Source organism: Marmota flaviventris, chromosome 20 (genome assembly GCF_047511675.1).
Source record: "Marmota flaviventris isolate mMarFla1 chromosome 20, mMarFla1.hap1, whole genome shotgun sequence".
Taxonomy (NCBI): Eukaryota; Metazoa; Chordata; class Mammalia; order Rodentia; family Sciuridae; genus Marmota; species Marmota flaviventris.
The window spans coordinates 18767852-18795064 of NC_092517.1; the positions used below are offsets into that span (position 1 = coordinate 18767852).

At 59.7% G+C, this 27213-nt stretch overlaps 2 protein-coding genes across 10 annotated transcripts in view; one reads left to right on the top strand and one right to left on the bottom strand.

Annotated features, from left to right (window-relative positions):
- Cfap100 (cilia and flagella associated protein 100) lies at positions 1–9649 on the top strand. Its single transcript, XM_071605887.1, has 15 exons — positions 1–64; positions 211–311; positions 1184–1376; positions 3554–3621; positions 3715–3878; positions 4158–4238; positions 4590–4771; positions 5226–5267; positions 5347–5464; positions 6063–6108; positions 6232–6383; positions 7014–7149; positions 7970–8175; positions 8887–8980; positions 9536–9649. Exons 1-15 carry the CDS (start codon positions 1–3, stop codon positions 9647–9649), a joined length of 1761 nt encoding a protein of 586 aa, XP_071461988.1.
- Positions 9650–9927: 278 nt separating this feature from the next.
- Zxdc (ZXD family zinc finger C) overlaps positions 9928–27213 on the bottom strand; it is a 29841-nt gene continuing 12555 nt past the window's right edge. Inside the window, exons 7-12 of one of the 9 annotated variants that reach the window (XM_027931818.3) lie at positions 27121–27183; positions 26624–26705; positions 15126–15295; positions 14899–14952; positions 12879–12980; positions 9928–11350 (exon numbers count right to left, since the gene is read on the bottom strand). In XM_027931818.3, coding sequence (XP_027787619.2) covers positions 11264–11350; positions 12879–12980; positions 14899–14952; positions 15126–15295; positions 26624–26705; positions 27121–27183 — 558 coding nt within the window. In that variant the 3' untranslated portion in view covers positions 9928–11263. Of the gene's footprint in view, positions 11351–12878; positions 12981–14898; positions 14953–15125; positions 15296–22030; positions 23453–26623; positions 26706–27120; positions 27184–27213 lie in introns of those variants that run through there. The other 8 variants (XM_071605944.1, XM_071605945.1, XM_071605946.1 and 5 more) reach the window with 8 other exon arrangements.

The window sequence follows — 27213 nt, forward strand, 5'->3', positions numbered from 1 at the left end:
ATGAACAAGAGTCTGTCTTCCATCATTGAGGACCATCCCGAGAAGCCGACCAAGAAGGACAAAGGTGACTCAGCGGGTGGTGACGTCGGGTGGACGCTCACCCCTGTTTCCTCTTGCCTGCTGGGCTGGGGGGACACCCAGACCCCAGGGACATAAGCCACTGCAAGAAAGAGCTGGCTCCTCTGTCCAACAAGGTGTCTCCCTCCCCAGAGCCTGCGAAGGTTTCCAGTCCCTCGGCCAATCCTTTCCACATGTCTGGGGACGTGGACTTCTTCCTGTTCAGGGACCAGGAGCTCAATAAGGCGATTTTGGTGAGTACTGGCCAGGGGCCAGCCCCTCGGTGACCTCCCTTCCCCCCTGGGGGCTTCCTTCTCTCAGACCAGCAGCAGACACCACTTTCCTTCTCAGAAGAGCAATTTCCTCAGATCAAGTTCTCTACAACAGTCAATGGCTCACAGTTTCCTTGGGCCCCTCTTATGAAGCCATCGGCTGGGTCCTGAACTCATGCAAGATTCTTAGATATTGAATTCTTTGAGGCAGCTGGCAGGTCCTGGCAGGAAGTCAAGCCACCCCAGAGTGTCCAAATGACTTCGGTGAAAGGTGCAGGCGGGTGGGTGAGGACCTGGCAGGGTCTGTGCAGGACCCACAGGACAAGGACAGCAAGAGTCAGTGGTGATCTTGGCCAGAGATCTGGTGCTTTCCCTGCCTCCCGTCCTGGAGTCTCCTCTGAGGGAGGGTTGGGTCAGGGTGGCATCCGGTGGGTGGGTGGGGGACACAGAGGGTGCAGGACAAGGTGGCCCATGAGTAGGGACAACAGACCACCAAGTGACCTTCCAGCCGACCAATACCAACAATACCCTGCCCATCCCACTCTGGATTCCGAGGTTCTTTTGGAAACCCAGAAGGTTCTAAATTCCCCGGACCTGTCTGTCATATTTAGCACCTCAAGACATGAGGCCCTCAGTTAAATGCGACTGTGATACTCAGCACCTCAAAACATGAGGCCCTCAGTTAAGTGAGACTGTGATACTCAGCACCTCCAAACATGAGGCCCTCAGTTAAATGAGACTGTGATACTCAGCACCTCAAAACATGAGGCCCTCCGTTAAATGCGACTGTGATACTCAGCACCTCAAAACTTGAGGCCCTCAGTTAAATGCGACTGACACAACCATGTCCCCAGGAGCGGGAGCAGAGGAAGGCCATGCAGGTCCACCAGAAGACGACCATCTCCTCCAAGGTGTCCACCAAGCAGAGCCACCTGCGTCGTGAGCTGTTGCTGGAGGAGGAGGCAGAGGACAGGGAGCTACAGGCAGGGGAGGAGCAGATGCGAGCCTTCCAGCAAGAAGCGGCCTGGAAACTGGCCATGACCAGAGGTGCCACCCGCCCCGGGAAGCCCCGTTCTCTGTAGGGCCCGCTCCCCAGGCTGGCCACCAGGCACCGTGGGTGTGCTTTCCAGGGCTTTGAGAGGCTGCTTTGTCCGAGACTCCGTCTCCACCCTCCCAGTCCAGAAGGGGTGTAAACCCTAGAGCATTTTTTAAAAAATTATTTATATTTATTGGCACCAGGGATTGAACCTGGGGGTGATTTACCACTGAGCCACATCCCTTTTAAAAAAATATATTTATTTTGAGAACAGGGTCTCATGAAGTTGCTCAGGGCCTCTTCTCTAAATGGCTGAGGCTGGCCTCCAACTTGCGATCCTCCTGCCTCAGCCTCCCCAGGTGCTGGGAGGACAGGTGTGCGCCACCGGGGCCCGGCTTTGATTACTTCATATTTTGTGCAAGTGATTGAACCCAGGGGGGCTCTACCACTGAGCTGCATCCCCAACCCGGTGGGATGACAGCCCTGGGACACGGTAGCTGGGGGGGGGGGGCTCCAGGACCCCTCACGCCCTCCACTTTAGACCTGGGGGTTATTTGGGGAGGAACGGGTTTGCTCAGAAGTGCTGTCGTCCACCCCCAAAGCAGGGGTCAGTGTGACCCGTTTCTGCCTCTGCTGTCCAACCCCCAGGGCCTGGGAGAGGCGGAGGGCGTCTTGTCCTGCCGGGGTGGGGAAGGGACAGGACCTAGAGCTTTGGGCCCCAGGCTTGTCAGTCCCCTGACCTTGATGGCCCAGGAGGGAGCTGGGTCTCCTTGAGGGGCCAGTAGCACTGCTTCAAGGTGGCCCAACCGCTTAGCCAGGCCCTGAGCAGCTCAGCGAGACCCCGTCTCAAAATCAAATATTAAAACGGGGGCTGGGATGTGGCTCGGTGGCTAAGCGTCCCTGGGTCCTGTGCCCTGCCTGCTGTGTCAGTCACACCCCTGTGGAAGGGACAGGGTCTGAGGGACAAGGCCAGAGGGGACAGTTTTGGGGAGGGGACCTTTCCTAGCTCCTGGGGAATGCCTTCTTCTTTCTGAGGCCCGGGGACAGGGTCAGGGTGTTGGAGTGGAGACCCCAGGGCCCTTGCTCCATCCGGCCCCATTCAGGTCCCAGCTGGTTGTTACTGAAATTCTCACAGTGGGGCTGAGTAGAGCCTCGTTCCAAGAGAGAAGGGCACCACAGCAAGAGAGACCCAAGTTAGACACAGGCATGACTTCCGCCTGGCCCACCCCAACCCTGGAGAATGGAACACAGGCCTCCCTTCGTATCTGCTGGGGGGGGGGTTCCGGGCCCCCTTGGATACCCAAACCTACTTGTAGACAGCTTTGGGGGTTCAGGGTCAGAGGTCGTGGTCCACAGAAGGTGGCCCCACTCCTGGGCTGAGGGGAGGCAGGACATCATGGAGGAAGAGTGTGGGGAGGGAGCAGCTCCCACGGGGACCAGGGAGCAGGGACTCCACTCTCCAGGGACAAATAGAGACCCCAAGCCACGGCCCCAGGGCCACCTCCTCCCCATACCCCACCAGGGGACCCCAGGGAGCCATTCCCTGCCAGGGTTCAGGCCTCACACCCCCTCACTCCTCCTCTGGACCTTCCTGTGTCACCTCCCAGGGGGGCTCTGGGGACACTCACAGCCACAGCACAACAGACAGGGCCTCACTAATTTACTTAGGGCCAAGTGGCTGAGGCTGGCCTCCAACTTGCGATCCTCCTGCCTCAGCCTCTGGAGCTGCGGGGATGACAGGCGTGCGTCCCTGTGCGTGGCTCACGGTGATGATGGCGCCTCTGGGTGACACCTCACATCCCACTCACAACAGATACCCAGACCTACCGGTGCTCGAGTCCCTTCCACAAGGTGGCATGTCACCTGTGCACCTCTTATTGCTTAAGTCACCTTGAGGTGACCAATTTGCATTTGCAGTGATTTTTCTGTTTTTTTTTTTTTTTTTCCTGACTTTTGGATGTCTGAATAGTCATGCTGGGTTGTCCCCGAGGGTGCGGACCCCAGCCTAGAAAGGGCTGGGTGTGTCCTGGGGGCGGGGCATGCTGTCCCTTTGCTGGTGGTAGGGGACAACAGAGCACTCCCCCTGCCCGGGTGAATCCCGTCCCTTTGGGTCCTGGGAGCGGGAGGTCACGGCCCCTAAGGTTCTGAGCTCCTGTCCCCAGCGCTGGCTGGGGCCTTGTCATTCCAGAAAAGAAAATGGAGCCCGACACCCTGAGCAGCTACATCGACCAGAAGCGGAAGATGTTCCTGATCCAGGTAGGTCCCCTCCTGGCACCTGCCCGGGAGGCCACGTCCAGCTTGGGGCCAGGGCGCAGGTGGGCGCTGTGACCTTGTCCTGCCGGCCCCCAGTACGCCGTGGAGATGAAGCGGAGTGAGATCAGGAGGCTGGAGTCCCTGGCCTCCGAGGAAGAGGCCCGGCTGAAGGAGGCCCAGAAGTCATTGGAGATGGACGCCATGCTCTTTGACGAGTTCCTCAGAGACAACGACGCCAACTCCGTCCAGGCCATGAGACTGTGAGTCCAGGGGATCCCTGACACCGTCCCCACGTCCTCCCTCCTACGTCTCCACCCAGGGCCTCCACCCAGGGCCTCCACCCAGGGCCTCCACCCAACCTCAGCTGGACACCCCCAGCCTCCCCTCTTGCCAAGCCATGACCCTGACCACCCTGGGCTCTCCCCCGGCCCCTGGCCAGTCCCTAGGGCTGCCCTGGCCCTGGGCTCTCAGCCCAAGGTGCTGGCTCCTTCTTTAGCCTCAATCGGTGACCGGCCTCCTGGCCTCCCTGCCTCTCCCAGGGCTGAGAAGGAGACCAAAGTCAAGATGGATAAGATGGCGGAGATCCGGGAGCTCACCATCCAGATCATGCACGTCAAGAGGTGAGGCCAGAGGCCGCGCTGGCCCGTGGACGGCCCTGGTCCCCTTGGTCACCTGGGCCCAGCTTCAGGGAGTGACTTGGAGCCTCTCGGGAGGCTGAGGTAGAGGCCCGGCCTTTCCTTGCGCACCCACCCTCTCGCCTCGGGTCCCCGCTGTAGAGAGCAACAAGTTCCCAGGGTGGACAGGGGCCAGCGCGTCCCCGAGGGCCACCTAGACACTCCTGACCCCTGCAGGGTGGGCGTCCTCTCCAGCCAGCGCTGGCCGCGGTGGGATGGGGGGGCCAGCCAGAGGGTCTCCGAGGGGACGGGGTCGGGGACAGGGACAGGGGGACTGACCTCCCTTCCCCGGCCTAGCGAGATCGCCAAGTTCGAGGACACCCTGCAGCAGTACAAGATGTACAAGGACTTCCTGTACAAGGTGTCACCCAAGGAGTGGCTGCAGGGACAGGAGAGGCGGCGGTTGGCCCTCAGGAAGGCCAAGGAGGTGGCCCAGGCCCCCGCGAAGGGCGGTGGGATCCCGGCACCAGGGGACAAAGGTAGTGGAACAGAGAATGTGGGTCCCAGGGGGAGCTCTGCTGTCGGCCCAGGCCCTGTGCCCAGGGGACAGGCCCTTGTCAGCACTCAGGCCTTACGCGGCTGGCTCCTTGGCGACCTTCACGTCCCCAGCTGGACTCACACCCCCTGAGCCCCGCGTGTGGCTCAGCCCAACATCTGCACCGAGGGTTGCGACTCTCAACTTGAAAACAGGGGCCTTGAGCCGTGCACATCTGTCCTCCCAGCAGCTGGGGAGGCTGAGGCAGGAGGATCGTGAGTTGGAGGCCAGCCTCAGCCACTTAGTGAGACCCTGCCTCTAAGTAAAATATTAGAGGGGCTGGGGTGTGGCCCCGTGGGTGAGGTCTCTCCTGTGGGTCCTGGACACTCACAGCCGCCCACTCACCGGAAGCTTGGCTCAGCCCCTGCCATCTGGGATCTCTTCCTTTGTTCCCTAAGGACCCGGGGTCAAGAGCAAGATGGCCTCTTTGTTGGGCAGAGGTACGTGGTCACCCCGGGCAGGAGGGGCTCCTGGTCCTGAGACCAGGACACTTAAGGTGACCACTGCTCTGTCCCCCAGAGCCTCACATCGTGAAGAAGCCCCTGAAGCTTCTGCAGGCCACACGGGGTGGACAGGCCCTGTCTAGTAGCAGCAGCAGCCTCCAACCCTTGCCACCCAGTCAGCCGGACCCTGGGAGGTAAGGGGGACAGGACGGGGGGCGAGGGGGCCTTGCAGGGGACCTGCCCACTCCCCTGCAGCTGTGGCAGGGCCCAGAGGACAGGAGCCACTGAGAAATGCTTTCTCACATTGGAGAGACAGGGTCTCGCTACTGTTGAGGCTGGCCTCCAGCTTGCTTGCGGTCCTCCTGCCTCAGCCTCCCGAGTCGCAGGGATGACCGGCGAGCGCCACCGCTGGCCGGCCGACGTCTGTCCCTTGATATACCTTTTTCTTACGGGGCTCTGTTAGTGCTTTATATGTTCTGGGTGCAGAGTGAGCTGGTGGCTGGCCGAGCTACACCTCCGAATGCGGACAAGCCTTAGAGGAGGGGGGGTCCTCAGGAAATGAATGGCAAGGGGGAGAGGCAGGTGCAAAGGCCCTGAGGTAGGCGTGGACAGGGCAGTGAAGCAGCCATGAACTTGGAGAGAGGTTCATGCTACCTGGAGAGAGAGTTGCTGATGGGATTTTGAAAGTGTCCCCCGACTGCAAGGCCATAAAAGGGGCAGGATGTTCCACCCATAGGGCCACCTAGGCTGGTCCCCCTCCAAGCCCTGACCGACCCCAGCACCTCTTCGCAGGCCCAGCTCTGACCCCATGCCGGAGGACTCGGACAGCGATGAGGAGGTTGGTGACCTGGCTGTGCCTTCCCCTCCCTCAGCCCTGCACCCCCCTCCCCCCATGGGCCCAGGCAGCTGCCCCTCCTGCCCCAGGGTCCCCTGCAGCCCCTGCCGGACGCCATCCTTGCAGGAACAGGTGCTGTTCTTCACGGAGCCGCAGCAGCTGCTGGACATCTTCACGGACCTGGAGGAGCAGAACCTGTCTCTGATCCAGAACACCCAGGAGATGGAGGAGACGCTGGAGGAGCTGAACCTCACCCTGAAGAGCACGCATGTGCGCATGTGCGTCCTCCTCCCCCGCCCCCCTTTGCTGCAGGGCGGGGTCCCAGGCTGGGGGCCACAGAGGGAGGTCTGGCTGCCCACCGCACACCCTTGGGTCCCTGTGCAGGGTGTCGTCCTGCTCTTGCTGAGAGCCAGCTGCTCAGCAGGGGCACGAGCAGACGCAGCCATGAGCTACTGCAGTGTCCCCCAGGCGGGATGGCTGGGGGCCAGCAAGGGATGGCTGGGGGCCAGCAAGGGCTTCTTGGAGGAGTGAGGTAGTGGGCTCATCGATCACGACCAGGAGGCCCCGAAAGACCTTGAGGGAGCCGGACGTAGTGGCCCACGCCTGTTCATTCCAGCAGCTAGGGAGGCTGAGGCAGGAGGATCACGAGTTGGAGGCCAGCCTCAACAATAAGCAAAGCCCTAAGCCACTCAGCGAGACCCTGTCTCTAAATAAAAAGTAAAAGGGCTGGGGACGGGGTCAGTGGGTCACTGCCTCTGGATCAACCCCTGGTGCCCCCCCCCCCCCCACCAAAATTTGGTTTTTTGGAGTCTCACCTTCTGCATCCCTCCCTCTAGCCTTTGAGACTCCCCGTCCTGAAGCAGAGGGTCGATTGTCTTAGAGGCCGTGTCCCCCCCACCCCCATGCAGGGACAGGGAGGTCCAGCAGCTGAAGCAGTGGGTGACCACGATGACCATGTCCATTGCCAAGGAAGAAGAGATGGCTTCTGAGCTGGAGCTCAAGGCCCGCGTCTTCCACTTTGGGGAATACATGGGCGACCAGCAGGTGGGCAGCTCGGTGGCCTCGGGCCCCAGAGCAAAGTCCAGACTCAGCGTTCTGGCTCCTGGGCCTCACCCGGGAATGGTCCTGCAGATGGCCGCCCCAGGCCCCCAGGTCCCCAGGTCCCCAGGCTAGGTTCCCCAGGTCCCCAAGGGCCCTCCTTTTGCATCACACGCATCTGTCTGCTTAAGTAGCTCCACCGGTGGACGGGGGCGTGGACGGGGGCGTGGACGGGGGCGTGGACGGGGGCGTGGACGGGGGCGTGGACGGGGGCGTGGACGGGGGCGTGGACGGGGGCGTGGACGGGGGCGTGGACGGGGGCGTGTCCTCCGGCTGGGCTGTGAGGGGAGAAATCTGAGAGAACAAGAGGCCACTGATGCTCTGGGCCGCAGGAACTGGGGTCCGCAGGGCTCAGCTCATTCCCAGAGTGATGGGACACCAGGGACCTCAGTCGCTAGAAAGGCTGCCAAGGGCCTCCCGGGCACCGGGCGGGCCCAGGGCCAGGCGCACAGGAAGCCGCTGTGAGCAGGACGGCAGCCCCCTGCCCCAGCAGGTGTCACTGGGAACTGGCTGAGCCTTCCTGTCCCTGGTTCTGGGACGAGCTGGGCTTAGCGCAGGGGTCCCTTGACGGGCCACCGGGCTTTGGGGCCTGGCCTAGGCAGCTGGGGGGAAGGGCTGAGATGCAGGGTGGGGCCCCGGTGGCTGCCCTGAGGGGACCAGGGGGGTTGGGCTGCTCTGGCTGTGAAAGGCCAGTCCCCCAAAGTGTGCCACCTGTTTCCTGGACACCCACGGTGGCCGCAGGCCCTGGCAGCGTCCCCTCCCGCAGGACAAGCTGCTGGAGAGCCTGGACCACAAGGTGCTGGACGTGTACAGGCGCTGCGTGGGCGGCCCGCAGGAGGCGAACCTGGGCACCGTGCAGATGCTCACCACCATCGAGCACCAGCTGGAGGAGCTGCTGGAGAGCCTGGAGCGCATGCCGGCCTCCTGGGTGGAGCAGATCGAGAAGGCCCAGGAGAAGGAGCGCCACCGGAGGTGAGAGGAACGACAGGGGTCAGGGGACTGTGGCCATCGGGAGGGCGGGCGGGGAGGAGCGCCAGGGGTCAGGGGACTGCGGGAAGGACCTGTCGAGAAGAGGGGAAGGTGGAGGGTGTGGCCTTCGGGGACACAGGGGCGTCAGGGAAGGGTGCCAGGCAGGGACAGACGCGGAAGGCAGGATTTGGCTGGACTCTTTCCCCGGGGTGGGTGGGAGGGGCGGCAGGTGGGCACCTGGGGACCCTGTTCAGGCCGGGCGGCAGGGTGGGCGGGGCCAGCTCTCTGACGACGCTGCCCGAGAGCGTGTGACAGGCTCCCTGGGGACCAGGTGAGATGAGAAGCCACCAGGGCCATCTGGCCCGTGCACTGCCCGGGTCATCGTCCACCTCATGCCGGCCCCCAGGACGGTCCTCCTTCAGCGCCCACCTGCCTCCCACAAGCAAGGGGGCTTCCCCTCCCGGTCCCCAGCACCCAGCTTAGAGGGGGTGGCGGGCAAAGGTTTGGTGACAGCAGCCAGCACTGCCCCACGGGCACGCAGATGTGGCTCCAGGGCCACAGGCAGGTGTCCGCTCTGAAGCTCTGACCGCCCCGGCCACGCCCACCCGGCGCTGGGCGATCTGGGTGGGCGTGGCCTGGCCCGAGGCCGGGCGGAGGGGCGCTGCGGAGCTGGGGCCTCCGGCCACCGCTGGCCCTGCCGTCGCCCGTTTGCAGGCTCCGGGAGGAGAAGGCCATGATGCAGAGGATGCTGCAGGAGGAGCGTCTGCAGCGGGCTCGGGCCCGGGCCCAGGCGGCGGTCAAGAGGAAGGTAGGCGGCGGGCCGCGGCGAGCCCAGGGAGAGCCTGTTCGTGCCTGCCGCTGGGGCCTCGGAGGGCGGGCTGCTGCTGGTGGCCGCCAGGCAGGCGGGACGGAGCCTCTGCGGCCAGGCGTCACTTCGGAGGCTGCCCCCTCCCCGGGCTGCCCTTCTGAGGTCCCGGTGGGGGCTCCTTCCTGGACACACAGTCCTGGGTGCAGACTGGCCCGCAGCCCCTGCCTCCCGCTCCGCGCAGGCGCGCACCCCACTGAGCTCCCAGGGCAGCCACCCGCCTTTCGGCGCCGGCGGCAGCCGGGTCCTGAGCCGTGGGGAGCCGCCGCCGTCGCCAGGCCCAGCAGTGGGCAGGGGCGGGGCCTCCCGTGCCCAAGGCGGGGCAGACGTGGGTGGGCGGGGCCTCTGGTGCCCAGGTGAGAGGACGGGGTGGGCGGGGCCTCCGTGGGCGGGGCGGGCTGGAGCAGGGGACCTCAGGCGCCCAGGACAGGCAGGTGCGTCAGAAGCGCCCCGGGGCCGGCCGGGCAGAGGCGCGCTCACCGAGCTCCCCCCTCGCAGCGGGGCCGCAAGCTGGTGTGCCGGTCGCGGCCCCCGGCCCCCAGGGTGAAGGAGGATCCCGAGCACCCGGTGGTGGACAAGGAAGAGGAGGAGCTGCTCTTCTTCTTCACTTAGCGAAGCGGGAGGTCGCAGCGACCAGGGGCCGGGCGCAGGGTCCGCGGGCCGGACTCTGCGGCTTCCTGGTCGCACCAATAAAGCCACGTATTGTTTTTCTGTGGGTGTTGATGGCCTGTCCCTGTCACTGACCCCAGCGCGCGCCATCGGGGACCCGCCCGGTTTTCAGTCTGGCAACTCCTTGGAGCCCCGCCGCCGGGTGGCGCAGGGGGACGAGGCCCCCGGAGGGTGAAGGGGGACCTGAATCAAGCTGGGGACAGACCTTTGATGCACGACAATACAAAAACCTTTATTCACTTGCACTCGGAGGTGGCGGTCGCCAGGCAGGCAGCCTCGGTGACCAGCGCTCCGCCAGCCAGTTTTAACCCCTCGGTGGTGACGCCCAGTGGGAGACGCAGGGGCTCACCCGAGAGGGGCTCCCCATTACGGGAGGCCCCTGGAGGACAGGTGGGCACAGATGACCCCAGAACGTGGCCTGTCAGCAGCACAGGGACCTGAGGAGAGGAGTGGCTCCCAAATGGCCTCAGTTCCTTTCCGGAGGGACAGCAGACAGAGGAGGCTCGGCACACTTGGCCTCCCCCTCCGGAGGCCAAAGTCCCCAAATTAGAGAAAAACAGGAACAGAGGGAGCGCAGAGTGGCAGGATGCCTAGGTGGGGACCCGCAGCTGCATCGGGGTCAACTTCAAAGGCACCAGGGGGAAGGGACGCATTCTGGGGGTCCTGTGTCCAGGCACTGACCAGCTGGTGTGTGCCAAGTGATGGACGTCTCCTCCCAGGGGACACCCCCTGGGGAAAGGGTAGTGGGCGCAGTGTGGGTACACCGGCCACCTGTACCGTAAGAGCCATCTGTGTGCCACTGTCACGGTCCCTCACATTAGTCCCAGCACTCAGGAGATGGCATTAGGCACCGTGGTCACTTACTATTTAACAATAGCCAAACGTGGAGCTTAGAGACGGCATCTGAAAAGGTTTTTTTTCTTTTTTCTTTTTTTTAACTCTCGCATTCAAATGTGCAGCTCCCCATTGGCTGGACCCAGGTCCCAGGGCGTCCCTGGTCACCTTCCTCCCAAACTTGCTGTCTGTCTGTCTTGCTGGAACACGGACTGGGGTCTGGCTTCACCCTGGGGCTAAGATTGGCAAGATGGGCCCACTGTGACCACCATCCCAAGCACTGAGAAGTGGCCTGTCACAGAAGATGGGATTTCTAGATCTTTCCTGGGCACACACGATGTAAAATAAAACACTGGTGGTGGGAGAGCCCCGGGGACAGGGTTGTCCTGGAGCAGGACCTGACTCTGCCCTACTTCCTATATAGATCTTTTTTTTTTCCTTTTGATGCAACAATTACAAACTGAGATCCACTGGGACCTGGGAACGGCAGCCACACACACCGGGCACCGCCCGAGAGGGTGCCTCCCCGTCAGGACAGTGTCAAAAAGTTCGGCCCAGATGGTTCCTGATGGAAATCAAAGTTTTTGATAAATGGACCCAAAGTCTCTGAAGAACGAGGCGAGGCTTCTGGGTGGACACCAAGGGGGGCCTCTGAGCCCCCGGTACCATGTCATCGGTGTCACCTGGGGAAGCGCAGCCTGGACATGCTCCAGAGGGCGGGTGTCACTGCAGGTCCCTGAGGTTGATGGTGCTTCCTGGTGCCTGTGCAGCCGCTGGCCCGGCAGTGCCTCCGGGGTCCGTAGGGACCTCCTGCCAAGGCAAGGGAAGGGTGGGTGGAGAGGGATAGCAGTGCAGGGCGGGAGATCCCAGCCGCCTGTCACAGCAAGGTACAGGCCCCCAGGGAGCCAGAGGCAGTAAGGCACCCGACTCTCCTTCAAGGACAACATGCTCTCTCCTTGCACCAAACCCAGGCTTCACATACACACCCGGGGCTCTGCCCGAGCCCAGCCCCTCTTATTTTGAGAGGTTCTCACTAAGTTGCTGAGGCTGGCCTCCAACTCACAATCCTCTAGCCTGAGCCTCCCAAGCTGCTGAGATTACTGGTGTGTGCCCCTCTGCCCAACTAACCCGCTTCTTTAATATCTGAGCTCTGTGCTCCTTCTTACAAAGACCAGATCACCTTGGGTTAGCTGTGGAACCCGCTCCCCACTTCGCCCGTGGGACACAGCCCTGCTCCCAAGGTAGCAGACGTCCATGTCAACAGTGGCTGAGCAGGACAGCGGCCCCGCTGCACCAGTGCCCATCTAAGTCACCTCCCCTGTATAGGAAACGTCCAGACTGTGTCACCATCAGGGGGTGCGGGGAATACCTCGGGCTCATCATCAGCTCCCTACCTGACTTCCTTAAGAACGGTCTAATAGGCTTCGTGAACAGGAGAGACATTATTTGAATTATTTTTGGTTCCGGGAATTGAACCCAGGGGCTCTTAACCCCTGAGCCCCGTCCCCAGACCTAATTTGCATTTCATTTAGAGACAGCGTCTCACTGAGTTGCTTAGGGCCTCACTAAGTTGCTGAGGCTGGCCTCCAACTTGCGATCCTCCTGCCTCAGCCTCCCCAGCTGCTGGGACGACAGGCGTGGGTCACCGCACGCAGCTAGGATAGACACTTTTTGAGGTTTTCTGACATGCTACCAAGCTGTGCCCTGAAGTGGCCCCTCCACCTGTCTTTGTAGGCTCCTGCAAGTGCTTTACTGATTGAACCCAGATTGTTGGGAACTTGACCAGCTACCGTCTTCCACTGTGTCACATCCAGATCCGAGTCACCCACAGCTCCTGACCCCAGCCACTCGCCCAAGTGACTAGTGAATGGGTCCGGGTTAAACAGTGGCCGGCTTGCTTCTCTCAGGAGAAAGTAACTGGAGTTTAGTATAAAATAGTTCCCAGGTACATTCAATGTCACCTTGTCTGTAGGAGAGTGACAAGGAACAGCAGCTCTGGGCTTCCGGGTCGCCCTGTTACTGGCTCACCCGCAGTCTCAATGGCGGGCCCAGCTCAGTAGCTCCTGTGCACCATGAGACCGCTCCTGCGAGTTCAAAGCTGGAGGACACTGTTAATTAATAAGAGAATAATAATAGCCAGGCGCAGGAGGCTGAGGCAGGAGGATCGAGAGTTGGAGGCCAGCCTCAGCCACTCAGCAAGGCCCTAAGCAACTCAGCGAGACCCTGTCTCTAAATAAAATATAAAAAGGGCTGGGGACAGGGCTCGGGGGTTGAGGGCCCCTGGGGTCAATCCCCACCCCCAATAACAATAATGATAATAATAAATAAGGACTTCAACCTGGAGGACGTAGACAGGCAAATCCAGGGTGAAGCAGGGATAGAAGGCCGAGGGCTGGGGACTGAGGGCCAGAGGCAGGACTCCTTCACCCGAGGGATCATCCTGGGGAGGTAACCACCAGCAGGGCCCGTCAGCTGTCTGTCCAGCAGCTCCCACAGGCCCTCACTGTGAGGCCCAGGAGAGCCCGCCCGCCTCAAGGAGGCCCAGGGACCCAGCAGTGACTTGTACTGGGCCGGGGGCTGCGGCCCCTCCTGGCCCTCACTGTCCCAGCCCGGTCCTAGCTCAAGGCGCAGCAGAGGAAGCGGGGCCTGGAATCTCCTGCCTGGCTCCTCCGCTCCCAGGTCACGCAGACCAAAGTCCTCCCCTCCGACCCAAGGCCAGCTTGCCTCCGGGAGGTGGGTCCTGATACCTTCTTAGGCCAGATGGAGGGGACACGCTGCGTGGCCTGGAAATGGAAGGGCCAGAGCAGAGGGAGGTGCTGCCCAAGAGAGCAGGCCGCTGGGTCACTCTGGTCCAGTTCAGGAAGGGGACACTGTGCCCTTCACCTGTCTCGTGTGTGCACCCAGCCCGTGGCCGGCCACAATCCCAACACTGGCCTTCTGTCCTGCTCCACCCCCATGTCCAACTGCCTCGGGGACCTCCCGTGTGTCAGTCACCGAGTGCTGATTCCAAGTATACAGGCAACAAAATGGGACCCCGTGCTTTGGGGACTGGCCTGGGACTATACTAGGTGACAAAGGACAGGGAAGGTCCAGACCCAGGTCTCCCTGACCTCAAGGCTCAGAGCTTTGATGGAGCATCCTTTAAAAACCAAGGAAACAAAGCAAAAAGGTCTTCCCAGCTGCCCCCCTCACAGCCCACAGCAGGGCCTTCCCGCCATCGCCCCAGTTTAGAGGCCCGGCCTCTGCCTTTGCCACCTGATCTTTCCCTGGAGATTGAACCCAGGGGCCCTAAACCCCTGAGCCCCGTCCCCAGCCCTGTTCTGTATTATTTAGAGACAGGGTCTCGCTCAGTTGCTGAGGGCCTTGCTAAGTGGCTGAGGCTGGCCTCCACCTGGCGATCCTCCTGCCTCAGCCTCCTGAGGCACTGGGATGGCAGGCGTGTGCCCCGTGCCCGGCCGCCGCCCCCAGTTACCCCGAAGCCCTGGCCAGTCCCTTGGGAGCCTAGCGCCCCCACAGCGGTGACCCTCACCCTGCAGGGGCCTGCCCAGCACTATGGTGTCAGGAGCAATCTGCTGCCAAACTCGCCCTGCGGCGTCTGCCCGGTGCCTGTCTGTGCCTGCTCTAGGGTCACCTACGCCCCACAGTGACGCTCCTGTCAAGAGGTGCATGGGACAGGCTGGGCCACAGCCAGGGGCCGTAGCTCCTCAGCCTCTTCCTCCTATCCCAGCCCCCAGACATGAGTTGGGAAGAGCAGGTGTTCAAAGGCCTGCTGAAGTGACGGCTCTGTGGGTGCACAGGGATGGGTGTCATTTGGAAGTCCCTGCTAGGCTCCCGAGGGGTGGCTGGGCCTGTCCTGCCGGGGTTCAAGTGGGGTAGGAAAAAAAATGGGAAAAAACAGCCCAATGTGCTGGCCCATGCCTGTCATCCCAGCAGCTCAGGAGGCTGAGGCAGGAGGATCGCAAGGTGGAGGCCAGCCTCAGCCACTTAGCGGGGTCCTAAGCAGCTCAGTGAGACCCTGTCTCTAAATAGAATACAGAATAGGGCTGGGGTCGGGGCTCAGGGGTCGAGGGCCCCTGGTTCAGTCCCCAGCCCCCTCTCCCCACAAAGGGGGAAGACAAAAGGCGTCATCTGCTGGATGACGAGCTGTCCTAGGGCGGGGGCTGGTGTGGCCCAAGGACCCCTTCACCTCAGCCCTGCAGGTACAATGGCACGTGGCCGGAGGGCCGGCAGCCACAGGCACCCTACGGCCAGCCCGGGCAGCCTCCAACACTGCACCCCTCAGCAGGGCAGGGAGACGGCCACCCAACTGGGCACAGACCGTCAGGGCAACTGGACGCAGGGGACGCAGGGCCACAAACCTGGTGCGCCAGTCCTGACCGAGGTAAGAGCTTGCAGAGGTGCAGGGAGACAGGCTGGGGAGAGAGAAGTGGGGTTACTGGGGACTGGGATGTGACTCGGGCCTGGGCCGACTAGCAGGGGCGGGCGGTGGTGGCCACAGTGGTCAGGGTGCAGACGTGGTGCCGGCCCCCCGCCCAGCCTGTCCCCAGACTGGCATGTTCTGGGGGCTCAGTGGCGCCTGTCCTACCTGCAGGACTGGAACCTGGACGCACTGGAGCCCGGCTGTCAGAGCGGATCCTGGCAGACCTCCGAAGGGCCTGGAGAGGCTCCCACGCGGGCAGCTGCTTTGGCCTCCCTGGAGGCAGGGAGGCCCACACTGGCCATCTCTGAGTTTCCTCTGAGTGGATTTGGGGGCTCCTGAAACGAGAGATGGGACCCAGCAGATCCAATCGGCCATCCATCAGTGGCTCTTGGCCCCACTGAGGTGGCACTGGGGACAGTCTTTCCATGGACAGTCAGTCTGCAGCACCCGAGGGACCTGATATCCTCAACAGGAATAGCCCCAGGTAGGCCGGCCAGGGGCCAAGGCCTCGGGTCACAGGCACGGTGCCACATGCTACTGTCCCACCCATGCACTGGCCACCGCTTTCCTCCTCGGCCTCTGAGGCCCGTCTCTTTGAAGGGCAAAGGGTACCAGGGCGACAGTGGGCAGGGCCCTTCGCAGGGAGATGTCAGACCACTACATCTGCTGGGGTGTTTTGGGGGCGCTGGGGTACCAGGGATTGAACCAGGGGACCTTGACCCCTGAGCCGCGTCCCCAGCCCTATCTGTATTTTATTGAGAGACAGGGCCTCACTGAGTTGCTTAGGGCCTCGCTTTGGCTGAGGCTGGCCTCCACCTTGCGATCCTCCTGCCTCAGCCTCCTGAGTTGCTGAGATGACAGGTATGCGGTTTCTAACTGCTCTGCGTCTAGCTTCTCTTTTCTAATTGCTTTTTTCACTTTCAGACAGCAGAACAGGGCTGAGCCACGGCAAGATGGATACGCAGGGCCTCTTTAATAGCAAGAACTGTCACCTCAGCTCCTGGGGCCTTGAGTCTCTATACTATCCCATCCGGCTTCGGAACTGTTCATAGCTGCACTTTATGCTTTAAAATCTCTTGATCACCCAAGCATGTTTTCTTGTAAGCAAAAAAGGGACACAGTAGAACTTTTATGAGGATTTCTAGTCTAGAAGTTAACATTGTCATTACTAATAATGCCAAACAAAATATATCAGAAACGCCAACAGTTAGAATACCAAAAGCAAAGCTGTACTGAAAACATGAGACACCAGGTGTGGGAGCGCACACCTAGAATCCCAATGGCTCGGGGGGCTGAGGTAGGAGGATCACAATTTAGAGGTCAGCCTCAGCTAAACTTAGTGAGGCCCTAGGTAATTTAGCGAGAACCTGTCTTGAAATGGAAAAAAATAAAATAAAGAGCTGGGGATGTGGCTCAGTGGTTCAGCACCCTTGGGTTCAATCCCTGGTTAAAAAAAAAAAAAATCAACACATCAAGGGTGGGAAGGACTTTGTCCCCCGTTAGTTCATGTTCCTTTCTGTGTTTTAATATTGCTACAATGAGACCCGGTCTGCGTATGTTTGTGTCAATTAAACTATTTTGTAAGTCAAATTCTCAGGTGGTTTAATATAATGTCATGATACCTCTGCTGCAGATCGAGTGTCTCAATTTTGGGGAAATGTCTGTCAGGAGTCTCAAGTAGCAAGGCCAGCCTCCGAAGGGTAAGGTAGGTTCATCTTCTGATTATTTTTTAATTCAAGTAAATATACTGAATCGTATTTCAAGGCATATTAGAGAAAACACTGTAGAGTCAAGAAAGGTTTCGTCCAACTACAAAGTACCTTTTACATTGCTTTTAAAAGCAGACAGGATTGAAGGGACGTCTACATGACATTCACTGTTTAGTTTTGCAGTGGTGAGGCGTGTGTCTGTCACCTGTGAGGCCCCGGGGTCAGCTACCAGCACCAGAAAACACACACAAGATAAATCAAAGCCATCTCTTGTTTATTTTGCAAGAGCTCAATGCCCAACATGTGGGTCACACTCTATGTCGTCTAAAAGCAAGAGACAGAGACAGAAGTGGTGTCCTCCTGGCTAAATGTGTGGATGTCACCCAGGGGGTCAATCTACTGGAGAATCCAGACCCGCGTACACAGAACCAGAGATCATCCTATTAATCCTGACAGATGTCACCATCACACTCTTCCTTTGCACTTAATGAAAGGCCACACATTGCTAAACAGCTAATGGGCAGCAGACTGGGGTCCTGATTTGGTAACAGGAAGTAAAGGCGTTAATTTTGTCATAGGAAAGAAGATGGACTATCACCAGAAATAGTTCATAATCTGTCATAAACTAAATCACTATAAGCCCACTTTTTTTTGGACTGGGGATTGAACCCAGGGGCGCTTAACAACCCTGAGCCCCATCCCCAGGCCTTTTTATAGTGTATTTAGAGACAGGGTCTCGCTGAGTTGCTCAGGGCCTCACTGTTGCCGAGGCTGGCCTCCAACTCATGATCCTCCTGCCTCAGCCTCCTGTTGGTATGACAGGCGTGGGCCACCTCTCCTGGCCAGCCCACTTTAATGGGCTCCTTCAACCTGCTGGACTGGTCTGGTTACCACCCAGATGAGCTTCAAACTGACCAGTGATTTTTTTTAAAATTTTAAATTCCTTTGGGATTTGGAAGGAACTGAAGAAAATACGTAAGTTAACAGGAATTAAGCATTTCCAGGTAAGTCCCTTACAGGCCCCTTCCAGATCCTCGCCACACTTGGCTCCCCTGCCATTCACGCGTGACCTGGAGACGAGTACGACGTGATTAGACATTATCAGCTGTATTTCCTTATTTCCCCTGAACAGTCTTGAAGAAGAGCTGGTTTTCCGGGGGCCAATGCGCAGTGTGTCTTGGCCACTGCTCCTTGGACTATCTGAGCAGGCTCCTGGGGGCTTTCTGGGCCCGATCACCACAGCACTGACAAGAATTGTCCCTCCTCCCTGGGTGGCCACCTCCGTGCGCCTTCCATAAAGTGGAATCGGTCACCGCCTGGTGGTGGCTGCCTCTGGTCTCGAAGGCCACCTCTGGTAACCCCACACTGAGACGCCTGTCGTCTGTTACTCGGGATCTGCTGGGTCCTGCCGCTGGCCAAGGCTGTGACAGCCTGTGTCACCCACGGCCTGGTTTTCTCTGGCCTGTGATGTGGCCATGTGTGATGATGGGCTCGCCTGACCCTAATCCCAGGGGGGCCTCCCTGATCCCGAGTTGGTGCACTAGGATCCCTTGCGATCTCCGGATCTGCTTGTCCAAGATGAGTGACAGGGTCTTCTTGTGCACCATGAGCCAGGAAGCTCGGGGACAGTTCTGGGGCCACTCTACCGTGGCTTCTGTTCCTCATCTTACCCTCTGCTAGCTACAGGGCTGTTGGTGGGTGGTCTCTCTAGCCTTGGGCGCCTCCTCTAGAAACTGGGGACATAAGAACCTAAATGTCAGAAGATCGTAGAGACACATAAAGGGGGTAACTTCTTTTTTGGGGGGTTACTAGGGATTGAACCCAGGGGTTCTCGACCCCTGAGCCCCATTCCCAGCCCTATTTTGTACTTTATTATAGACAAGGCCTCGCTGTTGCTGAGGCTGGCCTCCAACTTGTGATCCTCCTGCCTCAGCCTCCAGAGCTGCTGGGATTATAGGCATGGGCCATGGCGCCCGGCTAAGGGCTCCGAGTCACAAGTCACGGCCTTGGCTATTTACCATCTCCCTGGGAGACCTCAGGACCGAGGGTGTGCTGGCTTTGCGCATGACTTTAACAGTTTCTATTTAGAACCTTCAAGTGGTCTGAGCGTGTTTTGTCACTTGCTCAGCAGGTACTCCAACCTGCTATGACGGTGGCCCTCACCGCGTGGCACTCGGGGGCTGGCTCGTGCTCTGGGCACAGATGTGCGTGTCTGTTGGCAACACACAAATGTGCCATCGATTCGGTGACAAGGAGACCATGAAGTAGTACTGGGAACCCTGAGGCACTGGATGTCACAGTCACTACCCTGAAGCGGCCGATTCTAGCGGGGGACTCCTTCAGGATCTCTCTGGGCGTCCCAGAGAGGTGACCACTGGGCAGAGAGGTGACCGCGTTCTCAGCAGCAAACACTCAGACCTCAGCAGAGCAGAAGGCCACCTCCCAGCCCAGGGCTAAAGGGGAGGGAGGGCTGGATGTCACCAGGGTCCAGAAGGGGACAGTATGTAGAAAACTACTACAAGAGACATCGTCATCACTGTCACCCAACAGAACCCAGCAAGGATGTGGCCACCTGCGCTCACCTCCTGCCAACGCTCCTGCCACCGACGGGGTCTGGCGCCCAGGGACCTGGGAAGCTGGAGTTGAAGGGGGACGAGGAGGAGCTGGGCTGACCGCGTCCTGCTCTGCGGGGACTGTCCAGCCTCTCTGGACGGCTGGAGCAGAGGCGCCCTGTGGCTGAGACAGACAGGCCCTGTGGGCACAGGGCCCAGCCTGCCCTTGGGAAGCCGCCCGCCAGGCCACAGCTGCCCCAGGGGGGTGCGTGGGGCCCACCCAGGGCTAATGGACCCCTGACCACAAAGACGCTTCGCCCAGACTCCATCGCCACGTGGAGCTTCCCCACACTCAGGTGGACGGCTACGCAGGGACCAGGGGACTCTTCTGGGAGGAGGAGTGACACGGACTCAGGCCCTGCCCTCCCACCGCCCCTCCCAACTCCCTTCATGGTGGCCCTTCTGCCTTCACCGTAGCAGCCATGGAAGAGGAGGCAGAAATCTTGTCACCACGATGCCCAGAGGTTTTTGTGTGAAAGTGAAAACAATAATTCTAAAGCTCACATCGCTGCCGGGTGCAGTGGCCACGCCTAGAATCTCAGGGGTTTGGGAGGCTGAGGCAGGAGGATCGCAAGGTGGAGGCCAGCCTCAGCAACTGATCGAGGCCCTGAGCAACTCAGGGAGACCCTGTCTCTAAATAAAGTACAAAATAGGGCTGGGGACGGGGCTCAGGGGTTGAGGGCCCCTGGGTTCAATCCCTGGTACCAAAAATAAATAAGTAAATAAATAAATAAATCAGACCACAGATCGACTTTTAAAGCTCAATTCCACCCAAATTCTCCATGGGAACGTGAGAGCTATGACATCAGGGCACAGCTCACCCCTCTGCCAGCCACCGCAGTGCTACTAAGACACATGGTAGGAGGCACAGGCTTGTTGACCTGGCTTCTGTCCCTTCTTGTCCAAGAAGGGACCCCATGCCTCAGCGTCTGGGGGGGGGGGTGGGGACACCGAAGGGCCTGGGGACATGTTCCGAAGTTGATTTTTTAATGTCACAATCCACGTGTTCTCAGATGCAAGCAGCAGACGTGGTCGTGACAAAACCTTTGGGGAGGAGCCCACAACCCATGCGTCCTGTTGTGTCCCTCTCTCGACAAGCAGAGGCTCCGGTCTGGGGACATACCAGCGTGTGTGTGGAACAGGAGCACGTGCATGGCTTCATGACCATCTGACTTGGCAGTGTCCCCTCACTAGCAGCTCCGCAGAGTGGCCATGGGCGCAGGTACCTTCATACTGAGCCCTGGAAGGTTCCACTACGAGATGCAAAGGTGAAACTGGAGAGGAGGCAACGTCAGCGTGACTAGTGTTAGTTTTTGCTTGTGGAGACATCGAACGACCCTCCAGTAATGTCCAGCTAAGCCCGCGAGGAAGCTTCCTGTCCTTCTGGGCTGGCCCTGGGCTTCTGTCTCATTTCCATTTCTTTCTTTCTTCCCCCCCTTGGGTACCGGGGATTGAACCTGGGGTGCTAACCCCTGAGCCCCGTCCCCAGACCTTTTATTTAGAGACAGGGTCTCACTGAGTTGCTCAGGGCCTCGCTGTTGCTGAGGCTGGCCTCCACCTTGCAATCCTCCTGCCTCAGCCTCCCGAGCTGCTGGGATGACAGGTGGGCACCACAGCCAGCCTTATCTTCAGTCATTCTGTAGGGGACTCACTCGTTTTCCCCAAGGCTGGGCTGTATGTGTCAATCACATGAAGAGCCACCTTCTCCATATATGAAGATGGCCCTGGTCCTGGTCTGTTTGTCACTATGCTGGATGCTGGTTTGCTGGCTCTGCCTGTGGGACACCAGCACCCTTCCCATGTGGAGCTGCTGTGGCCTTGTGACAGTCTAGAGGACCACAGTGCCACTCCCTGGCCATTTGTGCCCATGTGGTCCTGAAGTCCTGAGTTTTGCAATGAGACCCTGGTACAACGCTGTGGAGGGCTGGCAGCTCTATGATGGGTTCCCCACACCCCACATCTGTCAGCAGGTCCTGGGGTTCTCCCTTCAGAATCCTCGTGTTCAGTCGCCCCCCGGATCTCAGCCACTCCTGTTTTTACTGGATGGGGTAGAAAAACCCCTACTGCCCCCCTGTCCCATCTGTGAATCTCCAAGAGTCGCCACTATGACCTTTAAAAGACAGGATGTACTTTTTTGGGGGGGCAGGGGGTTACTGGGGATTGAACCCAGGGGCCCTCGACCCCTGAGCCCTGTCCCCAGCCCTATTCTGTATTCTATTTAGAGACAGGGTCTCCCTGAGGTACTTAGGGCCTCACTGTTGCTGAGGCTGGCTTTGAACTGGCGATCCTCCTGCCTCAGCCTCCCGAGCTGTGGGGATGACAGGCGTGGGCCACCATATCTCGTCTGGGGAGGTCCTTTTTCTATTTAGCCCCTCTAATGTTTCCTCCTCCAATTCCCACTGGAAAGCCAGAGTTGTGACAATGGCCTACAAGGCCCGAGCAACCCAGCCTCCTCCACTCCACGACAATGTCCCCTCCTCTATGACCAGGCCTCAGGTCCTTCCTGGTCTGCTTGTTCCCTGGCCAAGGGCGCTGCCCCTCCTCCACGCCTGCAGGTATGGCCTTTCCTGTCCCCTCTACTCCTTCCTCCCTCGGTCTTGTCACATGACCCATTAGTGTCACCTGGTCTTTGGTGACTGGCTCCCTTGACTGACCGGAGGCAGGGGTCCAAGTTATTCTCTTGGTTTCCTTCAGTGGTCAGAAGCCCTGGGAGGCCACACAACGCCAGGGACAGGGCCACCTGGGGATTCCCGTGTGGTGCCGGTGCGTGGAGCGAGGGCGTTGCTGTCACCGTGAAGCACAAGGCAGGCTGTGGGCTTGGGCTACAGAGATCTTTATCACGCATTCTCATTTCCACCGCTGACTGCTGTCCATTTTTAAAATCAAACACAAGGTCTGTTAGGAACATCACCAAGTCCCCACTGACCCCTGACTGCAGGGCTGGCTAGCCCTGCCTAACGTCCCCTTAGACCCTGGGGGTGAGAAAGGTCACCTGTGTTCCCGGGTCTCAGGGGTGTTGCTGAGCCCATCCCATAAGCCACCAGTCTGCGGCTCTTTTTGAGGGGCATCTCGTCCGGCTTGTCCTGGGAAGCATCCATCTCTCAGAGCTCGGGGACAGCTCGTGCTGCACATGCCACATGCCTGTGTGACCAGTCAGTGTGTGGCTCAAACACTAGCTTCTTGTTGACATTCTTGAACCCAGGGACCCTCAACTCCTGAGCCCCCTCCCCAGCCCTATTTTGCGTCTTATTTAGAGAAGGGTCTCCCTGAGTTGCTCAGGGCCTCGCTGTTGCTGAGGCTGGCCTCCACCTTGCGATCCTCCTGCCTCAGCCTCCCAAGCTGCTGGGATGACAGGCGTGCGCCACCTCGCCAGGCTCATTCTCATTTTTGAATGATGGCGACTGCTGTTTTCTTGGAAAATGGTCACTTTGTGGTAAGTATTCTCAGTGACCACCATTTAGCTTACGAGAGACGTTTATTTCCGTTCCCTACGGACTGGGCCATTTCCCCGGGCTTCCTTTTATCCTCGCTCACTCTGCTGAGACTAGTGAAGGTGGACCGTCTGGGGGTGCACTTGTCTTCCACGTAATTTTCACTCTGTAACTTACACGTTACGGTCAGGAAACAGTAAAGGCTGTTTTGTGGGCTCCTGCCCACGGGTTTCCAAGTGCCCTGGTTTGTCTGGTCTGGGTTCTGCACCGCCCCAGGGACATGGGTTGTGCCTCCAGACCACACCCGGGGGAGCCTGCTTCTGGCATGTCCCCCGTCTGTCTCTCGCTCGTGTTCTTACTGTGACACAGAAGCCCTGGGCCTCTGTCACCAAGTTCACTGTCCCTTCTGGCACGCGCGGAGCCTGCTGTCCCTCCGGGTTCCTGGGCAGTGGGAAGGCAGACGCCCACCTGGAGTCCCCCGTCAGCCGATGTTCCTGTTTTCAAGGGCGTGGAGACCAGCACCGGGGTGTCATCGACAGTTAAGGGCAACATCGTGGGGCAGCCTGGGACTTCAGATCCCGTCACCCCAAACCGCACCTTTCCGGAGACCCACGTCCCCACTCTGCCCTTCACGACACTGACAGCAGGGACGTCCAGCCTGCGTTGGATGATGTCACTCCAACAGTTCCGAGACGTGGCGCCTGTCCTGTTCCTGGGCTTCCTCTGGATCCTCAGGCCGCCTGCCACGATCCCCAAAGCCAAGGGTTCAAACCCCAGCTCCCCCCACCTTGTGCCAATGCTAATGGGGCCGCCAAACCTGACCTCCACTCGCACGGGGCTGTGTCCCCTTGGTCGTGATCCTACTTAGGTGAATGCTCTGCTCAAGAGGACCAAAGCACTGACCAGGGGCAGTGAGGCGCATAGTAGGATGCCTCTAGAATCCCAAATGCCTCATTTCCAAACCCAGCCATGGGGGCCGCTGCGTGACCCCATTTCCCAGCGCTGGCCAGGAGAGGGCCTGGGCCCAGATGCCGTTCTCCAGCCAAAGGAAGCCAGGCCCTGGGAAAGACACAGGTGTCCAGGAGGCCAAGTAACGCCATGAACCGAGGGTGCCAGACAGTGAGGAAGCACTTGGGAGAAAGGCCAGGTGGGTATGTCCACCCAGAGATGGGACGCCCAGGGACCACCCCAGAACGTTCCCAGGCACACCACGATGCTAAGGTTGACCTAACCCAACACTGACCACGGTGGAAGGAACAGAAGAAACTCACTAATGGAGCGAGTCGGTCAGTGGGAGAGGGGCTCCCCGCACTATCCCCTGACTGATGGACGCCCAAGGCCACCGGAGACACCAAGTGGAGGGACAGCACAGGCAGGCCCAGCGGGCTCCGACCAGCGGGCAGTCTCAGGAGCCAGAGAGGGTTCACGGCTCATGGTGCAGGACCAACCCTGCCCGGGCTCCTGGGAGGTGACCTGCGGGTCCTTGGTCCTTGGTGAGAGCACCTCTGTACCCAGCGGGTGGCTTATGCTGACAGTGTGACAAACAGTGGAAGCCCCAGCCTTTGGAGGGGCTGGACACGAAGGTCAGTCCGTCCACGCGACGGAGCCCCAGCAGAATCTGCAGCCCCAGCTGCCCCTGGCCGGCAGTGCTGTGTCTGTGTGGTCATGGGTGGGAAAGCCTGCAATTGTCCCCAGCAGCACAGTACGCTTGGGACAGCAAGGACACTGGGGTGTGGGGGTGTGCTAATGCCTGTTGTCAACTCTCAGGACTATGGAAAGAGAACTCCCCGAGATGCACTAGGACTGAGGAACAGGCTGACAGCAGAGGAGGCTGGGCAGCTCATGGCATGGGGGCACAGAGGACTGCCACCAAGGCACCAAGTTTTCTTGAAATTATAGCAAATGGCCAGATGTGGTGGGACATGCCTGTCATCCCAGTGACCAGAAGGCTGAGGCAGGAGGATCGCACATTCGAGGCCAGCCTCAGCAACTTGGTGAGGCCCCTGAGCAGCTTAGGGAGACCCTGCCTCAAAACAGACGGTCAAAGGGGTCTGGGTGGCAGAGCCCCTGGGGTCGGAGCCCAGCATCGCAAAACCAAAACCCAAAAGAAACACACCAAGAGGCGGGTCTTATTGGAAAACCAAAGACGACCCACATGTCCCCGTTCCTGTGAGCGCACCTCAAGGGTGGGGACGGGGACGCTGCTCTATACAGATGTCGCCCAGCTCTCAGTGAAGAGCTGACAGCACATCTTAGCAATCCCCAGAGTGAAGGGGGCCGCCTGATGTCACATAGGCTGCTCCTGACCCATCAGGGCCACCAGGGCCACCCCCTGTGAAGAGTTTCACCAACGCTGTCAACACACAGAACCCACCGACGAGGTCCCCAGGCAACAGGAAACCCACACTAGACCAGGAACCCGCCCAGCGATACCTCGGTGATGCCATCAGCAGAAGCCACACCAGCTCAGGGACAGTCCCCAGGCCACCTGCTCGGGAGGAGGGAGACACAGAACCTGCGGCCGGAACAGAGTCTTACCCCCCAAAGGAGCACAGGGCCTCACGTGGGTTCTGATGTGACCTGTCTCGGGACTACGACATCTGTGACAAGTCCAGTCTGGATACTTGCGGGACTCGACACTGAAGACCTACCGTGTGACAACGTGTGACTGCGATTCTGCCAATGTGCTTATTTCTTAAGGATGACCTGAACGTTCATGAGCACCACTCAAACGTCACCTAAGGGCCTAGCCACCATCCACCTGCCTGTCTGCAGTGCCCTTTCCCTCAAGTTCATGGTCACCGACTGGGTCCATGAAGGCGCCTGGTTTCCGTCATGAGCTCTGCCTGGCGCCCGGGGGTCCCTTCTACAGAACCCCCCCCCCCCCCTTGCCTGTTCTCCACGTGCTGTCCTCGGCACTCCATGACCCGTGATGGTTTCCCTTCCCAAGGCCCAGTGAGCACTGATTGTGTGACCCTCATTACGTGGGACGTCTGCTTTAAGAAGCCCTTAAACAGAAACTAGGGTTCGTTCGTTTGGGTACCAGGGACTGAACCCAGGGGCTCTTGACCCCCGAGCCCCGTCCCCAGCCCTGTTTTGCATTTTATTTAGAGACAGGGTCTCCCTGAGCTGCTCAGGGCCTCGCTGTTGCTGAGGCTGGCCTCCACCTTGCCATCCTCCCGCCTCAGCCTCCCGAGCTGCTGAGCTGACAGGCAGCACCAGCACACCAAGGAGAAGTTATTCTTACTAAGCTTCGATGTGGTTGAGAATAGAGAGGAGGACAGGACACTGCACCACTGACCCTACCTGCCCATTTTAAAAATGAATTCTAAGTAAATACAAAAGATGAGTGGGATACTCAGAAACAGTACCCTAAAAGAACTCGGTGTTACTGTCACCAAAGGGTTTACCAGTTTCAAGATGCTGTGCCCCACTTTTGGGAGGGCCGGAAACATAAGGCCACAAGTACCAGCTCTTGTTGGGTTCATTGTGTTTTTTAAAGATCCAAACCAGCTGCTCACAGAGATGTCACCGTAAAGTCTGCACTAGGAGCCACATGCCCTAGGACACACAGGGACTTCACCTACCGCTGCCCTGGGGGACTAGCAGCCCAGCCCTAGGGCCACCACCCTGCCCACGTTGGGGACCTGAGGCTGCTTGGTGCTCTTTTGACACCTGGCCACTCTGCAGCCGCCCGGGGAACGGACACTGTGGGGACCCCTACGTTGTAACCTGGGTGAGTACAGGGCGCGTCCACCTGCTGGGTCCCGAGACTGCTGCTGCCCTGTCCCCTGGAGTCCGCGCGCGTAAAGGCGCGGAGTCAGCCAAGGGTGTTCTGCACAGAGCGCGGTTCTGCGTGCTCTGGGCTGCGACGGGGACCCGCCCGCCCAGCGCCAGCGCCCTGGCCTCACCTGCGCGGCGGGCCGCTCCTTCCTTTTTTTTCTGGGCTAGCTGCACGGCCCGGGAATCAGTTCTTGCTGAGCCCCCACTTTCCTGGGACCAAAGAAAAGGGTGTCAGTCACTCGATCTCCGCAGCGCAGGAGGGTGGGCAAGGGACCGAGAAACGCCCTGACCCTGACCCTGGGACTCCCTAGAGCCCAGCAGTCACTTCCAATGTCCAGCTGAGGCGGAGACACAAGCCTGAGCCTGTCACCCGGGGAAGCCAACATGGTGGCCTTGGAGCGGAGAACACACTGGAGATGGCTTCCAGGCGGTTCTAAGGTGGCCTGTGGACTGCCTTCCCTGTGCCTCGGTGTGTCCCAAGGGGGCACGGCGGGCCTGGGGCAGTGCTGTCCCCTCCTCACTATGGACCCTGCTCTGTCCCAACAGCAGACGGCTGTCACCTGGGACACCTGACTCTTATGACTACAGAGGGGGAAAGACGGGCTCCCTGCAGCAAATATCATACCTGGGGCCCAGTCACCACACACCATTTGTACTCAGGGACACGAGGGAACCCAACGTCACACAGCTAGCGAGAGAATGAACAAGGGTTAGGACG

What these genes read in the sequence shown, in the direction of transcription:
- Cfap100 (XM_071605887.1), top strand. Translation starts at nt 1, where the DNA reads ATGAACAAGAGTCTGTCTTCCATCATTGAGGACCATCCCGAGAAGCCG. An exon ending in CAGATCATGCACGTCAAGAG is followed by an intron (nt 4,239 to 4,589) that starts GTGAGGCCAGAG and finishes TCCCCGGCCTAG; the next exon opens with CGAGATCGCCAAGTTCGAGG. An exon ending in AGGCGGCGGTCAAGAGGAAG is followed by an intron (nt 8,981 to 9,535) that starts GTAGGCGGCGGG and finishes CCCCCCTCGCAG; the next exon opens with CGGGGCCGCAAGCTGGTGTG.